Genomic DNA, 6,901 nt, shown 5'->3' with positions numbered 1-6,901 from the left:
CTTGAAAAAGCTGAAAGAAAGAAAACGTCCCTGGTGATATCTGATGCCCAAGATAATCGTACATGCCCGTCAGATTGGCATAAATCCCACGGTCAAAGCGCGGCATTGGCTGGTCCAGCGGCTGGTCCGTGTCCCATCTTTTGCCGAGACGGTGATTGATGCAGAGTCCAGTGAGCATTGATCTTGCTAGACGAGTATGTTAGGGTCGATATCGACGTTGACAGAGACACACCAACTGCATTGGAAGGGCAAGGCAATCCTGCACAAGGTGAATGGTGACGTACCGCTTCAAATATCTCAACATCAAAGCGGTTATTTTTATCTTGTCGTAACAGATATGCAGTCACCAACCCAGCCATCCCCGTCCCAACCACAGCCACCGACTGCTTGCCCATGACCGATTGTCTAGGGTTCTCACAACGTCCCAGGAGCCGGCAGTCACCCAAGGGTCCAGCTTCAAGTCCGTCTTATTTTCCTTTTTTCGCTCTCTCCGAAGAGCTGTTCTGGTTGTTACTTGTGAAGAACAAAGCACGCGAGAAGCAGCATTGCCTTCAGGTGGAAAAGCGTAACTTTCCCCCAACAGACGGATGTGAGACAGGGTTGAAACTGTCTTTAGCTCACGATCGAGCAAACAGGCAAATCCAAAAATGGGAATATTAATTAAATACTCAGCAGCGCAAGGTAATCCTGCGTACGGGGCAGGTCAGTCTGGAGGAGTTGCAGTGGTGATGGTAGAGCCTCAGACCTGCAGTTGATGCTTTTTTCTTTTTACCTTTGGGGCGAGCCATCAACGCGCCGCGAGCCAGAACCCTGGCGCCATCCCGATGTCTCAACCACGGGAAGCAGCAGAGAAACTCAGGACGGAGTACTCCATATTTTCAGAGCCAAAGATTCTGTCGGGTGGATATAATTCAAAATTACAGAGTACATGTGCGGAAACGTCTTCTACGGAGCACTTGGACTATCACTTGACTGCTCTTTGACTCGTTTTGTGCCTTTGGATATCAAATATGGTCCCTCGCTTCCAATGTGTTGTTGAGGATTCGTGAAACCTTTTTGTTCTAAATAACGATGCTTGCTCACGGGTGTCAACCGCTGACTTGCTCCAGGTGCTCAAGCCTGGTGTTCCTTAGCAGATGAAAGGCCTCGAGTTCAGCTATTTTGGTCGACGTTTGGGGGTTTAATAAGAGCACTTTGCGAAATTGCATGATCAACGATCTTCGGTAGTAAAATGGAGTTGCGGGCTTGTTTCAGCACTCTCTCTCCATGTGCTGACCCCACCTGTCATATTCTGTTTGCGTGGACGGGAGAAGACTGCTGTTGATGCCAGATTGACCTGATCCAATGCCCATCAGTTGAATCTGTCTTCGTGACACAACACGCAGGTAACGAGCGAGACAGCCGACCGTTAAATACGCGGTATCAGTACCAAGTCCGCACTTCCACTAAATTTAATTCCATGCAATTCTCGGCCATTGATTGGGTCCGACAGATGAAACTTTCCAGAGCCCACCAATCACACCACGAGGGTGATCCCCTGACTGTATCCGTGGTTCGACATCTTGCGAAAGAGCGTGTAAATTACGGCATCAAAGCTCCCCTGGCCCAAAGAGAGGAAGATGTAACTGTGCTTCCCTCAGCAGCATCGCAAATTGAACAGTGTCTGTTCAGCGCCATATCGCTCTCACACCCTGTCCTGCCCTGTTCTGGCCGCACAGAGCCACAGCCATCCACATACCAACAGCCGTTTTGTCCACCGCACAGCGTTTCACAGCAAACCAAAAAGCAAAAAAACAAAATTACGCATTCCAGACCAGTCCCAAACGGGAAATAGAGACACGCCCAGCCGAGCCAACCAGCGCGCTCCGTCCCAAAAAAGTACTTGTCAACCCCCTTTCCTGCTGTCTCTTCCTGTCTAGGACGCTTTGTCTGCACAGAACATCCCCCTTCGTCTCTCCCATCCTCGCTGCGGAGCCAACTTTGGAATTCTCTCGTTCAGTCTCCCTCCGCCTTCTTCCTCCAAGCTGTGCTTGTCCTGCCTTTGACTCCTCTTTGCTCGCTCCTGGGCTGCCTCTCGTTCAGACCTCCTCCCTGAGATTCCAAGTGAAAGCATTCCCGCCCCGAGCAGCCCTCAGTTCTCATTCACTGCCTGGGACCCTCTGCCTCATCATCTCAGACTAGGAAACAATTCTGTACGTTTGCTCCAGCTGGCCTTTTGGCACTTACGCAGCTCTTTCTGTCTTGACACCATCCTGCCACTTCCCCATCACGTTTGATTGCTGACCAGGTAGTTGCCCTCGCCTTCTAGACTCTCCTCTGCGCCTTACGAAATCCTGCCTGTCTTCGAATCCATACCTCCCGCCTGATCCATCGACACAATGGGTAAGCTGCTTCAGACCCCGTTCCTTGTCACGTCTTCTGCGGATGCCCCTCTCGATCAAGCCGCTCCATTCTCCGCACACTTGTTTTTCATGCATCTCCTTACAAATTGAGTTACTGCTATTGGAAGTATATCATGGATCCTTTATCGCCAGAGAGCGGGCATTGTTATCGCCTTTGTGTGCGAGAAACCCTATCGAGGCGTGATTCAAGGGTTACAAACTACTCGCTTCCCGGTCGTGTTCCAAACCCTGTGCAACATCAACAAGACACTGACAGAACAGACAATATAGCTACTGCTGTCAACGGGATTCCCGCTCCCACTCGACCATCTCCGTCCGTGAGCACTCCTCCAAGCAAGCCTGCATCACCGCTCGTGGAGCGCAGCAACCCCATGGGTGGCGGTGCCGCGCAGACCGTGTCCTCCAAGGACCCCAAAGCGGCTGCTCAGGCCGCCACTGATATGAGAAATGTTGTTCGCCGCAAGTTGACCGGCTATGTGGGCTTCGCCAACCTGCCAAACCAGTGGCACCGCAAGAGTGTCCGCAAGGGATTCAATTTTAATGTTATGGTTGTCGGTAAGTGATGTCGAGCCCTTGCGGATGTAACCCGCCTTGATGTGCCACCATGCTTACTTGCACCAGGCGAGTCTGGATTGGGAAAGTCGACTTTAGTGAACACTTTGTTCAATACCTCCCTATACCCTCCCAGAGAGCGCAAGGGACCCAGTCTCGATATCATCCCCAAAACTGTCTCCATTCAATCCATTAGCGCCGATATTGAAGAGAACGGCGTTCGTCTACGGTTGACCGTTGTCGATACACCAGGCTTTGGCGATTTCGTTAACAACGATGATTCCTGGCGTCCAATTGTCGAAAACATCGAACAGCGATTTGATGCTTACCTCGACGCAGAAAATAAGGTCAACCGTATGAACATCGTCGATAACCGCGTCCACGCCTGCGTGTACTTTATCCAACCCACCGGCCACTCATTGAAGCCCCTTGACATCGAGGTCATGCGCCGCCTACACACCAAGGTCAACTTGATTCCAGTCATCGCCAAGGCGGATACCTTGACTGATGAAGAAGTTGCTCTTTTCAAGCAGAGAGTATGTTAACCATCACCCCCAAGTGGTGAGAAACAGGGGGATTGCTTGCTGACATACTATCTAGATTCTTGCCGATATCCACCATCACAACATCCAGATCTTCGAAGGCCCCCGTTATGAACTCGATGACGAAGAAACCCTTGCTGAGAACCAGGAGATCATGTCCAAGGTCCCTTTCGCTGTCGTCGGCGCAAACACAGAAGTCACTACCTCCAATGGCCACAAGGTGAGAGGCCGCCGCTACCCATGGGGTATCATCGAAGTAGACAACGAGGAGCACTGCGACTTTGTGAAACTGCGACAAATGCTTATCCGCACCCACATGGAAGAGCTCAAGGAGCACACCAACAATGTCTTGTACGAGAACTACCGATCCGACAAACTCACAGCTATGGGTGTGACACAAGACCCCAGCGTGTTCAAGGAGGTCAATCCCGCTGTGAAACAGGAAGAGGAACGCGCTCTTCACGAACAGAAGCTTGCCAAGATGGAGGCAGAAATGAAGATGGTGTTCCAACAGAAAGTGCAAGAAAAGGAGAGCAAATTAAAACAGAGCGAGGACGAATTATATGCTCGGCATCGCGAAATGAAAGAACAACTGGACCGGCAGCGTCTCGAGTTGGAAGACAAGAAGACCCGCCTCGAAAGTGGACGACCGCTCGAAGACAAGATAAAGCGAAAAGGGTTTTCACTTCGAAATTAGGATCTGAAAGGGCCGAAACCCGACAATCACGTCTGATACATGGTTTAAACTCAAGGCATCAAATTCTTTTGGAGATCTGGCACTTGGGCTCCTGTGGCTTGGTTTTGCATTGCTTCTTTTTGCTGATGGATCTAGCGCTCTGTCACCCTCTCCTTCCCTGTCTCCTTTGACTCTGACATTCTCTTGTATTTCTCCTTTCTTGTTTTTTTATACCTATCTTTTCTCGAGTACTTCTATAATGACGTTGAAATTTGCCTTGACTCTCTTATCCTTCATGGCTCTTGAAGGAGAGAAAATACAGTATCTTAACTAATGTTTACGGGGTTGTTGGGGAGCTGCGAATTTGAGATTGGCCCAGGTTGGGAATCGTCGATTTTCAGGTAGATGGCTTTGTGGAGGACGAGTTTCGTGTGGTAGAGGCTAAGAAGGAGCTGCTATTGCTCCTCGTCATAGCACCGGAAAAAAGGTTGTGTCCAGTACTGATATCTGGAGAGCCCTTGAGCTCTACCTGAATCTATCGGTGCTCGTTGGTTTCTTCGGCTCATTTCCAGTATTTAGTTAGCTTCCTTCTTGTCATGTATTTGTCTACGTTAGTTTTTATTTTATTTGGTTTGGTTCCTAGACTGTCATTTGGCGCTTAAGCTCGTAACTTTGTATTGAAGTAGATCCAAGGTCTGTGTTAGTGCTGTATTCCAGTCACTACCAAGGAACATAGGGGTCACTATCCCGTGGTCACCTTTGCTTTCTCTGAACCACTTGGTTAATGACCTAGTCCAATCTTGGTGTGACTAGTTATGAGAACCATTGTCACTCGTAGGGAAATTCTCATTATGAGGAAGAAGAGCACAATGGGCCTTTTTAGCCCGGTGAATGATTGAAATGAAAGGCTTTGTAAGTGAGGCAGAACATCAAGCTTGTCTCGTGCTATAGAACCTTCTTTGGCTTGCCAAAAGAAAGCTTCATAAAGCACAAAAGCCACTGCCTTCAACTTGGTTCAGGATTTTACCTTCCCAGTATCCATTTTGGATTGATTGGCCACTTCAGAAACCCAGCCGCATCAAGAAAGGTGTTTTAGAGAGAAGACATTCTGAGCAGTCTTCTGTCAAAGAAGCTAAGGAGCAGCCAATCTGCCTTTTGGTGGAAAGGAGGGGAGATTTATCACTCACTTTTGCTCACTTCTTTTCCATTATTTCCCTCTTTTGGATAACCCCAAACCCCCCCAACTCCTTATTTATTTTGAAGGGAACAAAAACAATCATATTACTGTTTTGTTTTAGTTCCCCATCATGTGCAGAATCATATCCCAAGAACGGTATCAGCTCTGCGGCCACACAGCAAAATGCCACTTGAAGCACGGTCTCGTGTACTGTCAAGAACCAAATGGCGTTCCTTTGGATGAGCAAGCACTAGAAAACCAAAAGGAGATGTATCTGACCAAATTCTGCCCGGAAGATACCTGGAAAGACTGGACGCTGAACGTGGACGGATATTGTCCCAGCTGCGTGCGTCAGCGTGAGAAAATATCTGTAGCAGGATGGAGAAGAACATATGCCTGCAGGCATACCAGGGTGGGAATGATGGGCAAGGCGCTTCAGGGTTGTTTCTCGCCGAATTGGAAAGGTCTGGAGGCGGCTTGGAGTGACGGAAAGGAGAACAAGGCGAGAGGAAAGACCTTGTCGCCGTTTCAATTTGGCACGAGTAAGTTCCTTCTGGCTGGCATTACGCGTCAGCTTCGACTCCGCTCTCGCCCGTTAGATAGATGCTTGAATCGTCCAGAGAGAGAGTGCTCAGGAGTTGCAGGAACCGGCATTCAGAATCCCTTTGTGTCCCCGCACGAGATTGCTGAAGGAACCGCGGAAGGCAATCCGGAATGCACCCCAGCGGACGTGGGGATACAGAAATTCAACAATGACCGTGACAACTCAAAGTTTTCTTGGTGGAAATTCCAGCAGCTTAGCCTATGGGGTGAGAAAACGAGAGTTGCGTGCCCGGAGTGTCAGAGAGTCTGGGTTCGCCGGCAATTGGGAATACACACCCCGATGGATATCGACGAGGATCCAGAGAAGAAAAATGGCCCTCGGTACCGGGCGAAGAAGCCCCAGGGTTTGGAAGTGGAAATCTATAACGATGATCTGACCTTGCCTCGTGTAGAACGTGTTCGAGACAAATAGAGGGGGACAGACGGGCGGGGAGGGAGATCCAGAGGAATTGAGTCTAGGTGAGAGGGAAATGACAAGTCCATGGAGCAGGCACATAATAAGCAAAGGCAGACAACAAGGAGAGAACTGAATGATTCATTTTATTTTTCCAAGTCTTCGCAAGGGAACGAGGTCCGGAGTCATCTTTTGAGATCCCTTCTTTGCTAATTGATTTGAGGTTTATAAATCGTACTTTTGATGGCCTTTCTTTGAGATTGTTGACGAGGTCCAAGCTAAGCTTGCTTTCAACCGCCAGAAACGATCTTTTGCGGCCCTTGTGTGCTCAATAAAGCAGCATGTTATCCATTATAATGCAGAGTATATTGGCGGTGGCGGATAGGATGTGACTGGTTCACCTCCATCTGAATGAAGACCAGTTTGCGCAAGATAGTGGATATTTAGCAATGCAGGAGATATTTGGACGTTTGCCACTTTGAATGGGTCATGGGTATCTTCAAAACGGCCGCGTTGGTTGCTTTGATGATTGCTGATAGACATGCCATCATAGCT

General features: G+C 49.1%; 3 protein-coding genes across 3 annotated transcripts in view; 2 read left to right on the top strand and 1 right to left on the bottom strand.

The window, feature by feature from the left end:
* The window catches only part of UREG_06391 (uncharacterized protein), a gene marked incomplete at both ends in the record, with an annotated part of 1,511 nt that extends 1,116 nt beyond the window's left edge, over positions 1–395 (bottom strand). The window contains 2 exons of the mRNA XM_002583378.1: positions 233–259; positions 285–395. Coding sequence (XP_002583424.1) covers positions 233–259; positions 285–395 — 138 coding nt within the window. The remainder of the gene's footprint in view (positions 1–232; positions 260–284) is intronic.
* A 2,447-nt stretch (positions 396–2,842) lies between these two features.
* UREG_06390 (cell division control protein 3) lies at positions 2,843–4,193 on the top strand (the record flags this gene model as incomplete). Its single annotated transcript, XM_002583377.1, has 3 exons — positions 2,843–2,957; positions 3,024–3,490; positions 3,555–4,193. 3 exons carry the CDS (start codon positions 2,843–2,845, stop codon positions 4,191–4,193), a joined length of 1,221 nt encoding a protein of 406 aa, XP_002583423.1.
* A 1,286-nt stretch (positions 4,194–5,479) lies between these two features.
* Positions 5,480–6,364, top strand: UREG_06389 (uncharacterized protein; the record flags this gene model as incomplete). The annotated part of the gene is made up of 2 exons (XM_002583376.1): positions 5,480–5,891; positions 5,970–6,364. 2 exons carry the CDS (start codon positions 5,480–5,482, stop codon positions 6,362–6,364), a joined length of 807 nt encoding a protein of 268 aa, XP_002583422.1.
* Between the last annotated feature and the right edge of the window lie 537 nt (positions 6,365–6,901).

Source organism: Uncinocarpus reesii, genomic scaffold (assembly GCF_000003515.1).
Source record: "Uncinocarpus reesii 1704 scaffold_4 genomic scaffold, whole genome shotgun sequence".
Lineage (NCBI taxonomy): Eukaryota > Fungi > Ascomycota > Eurotiomycetes > Onygenales > Onygenaceae > Uncinocarpus > Uncinocarpus reesii.
The sequence above is the reverse complement of the archived record's forward strand: the minus strand, read 5'-3'. Positions and strand labels throughout refer to the sequence as shown.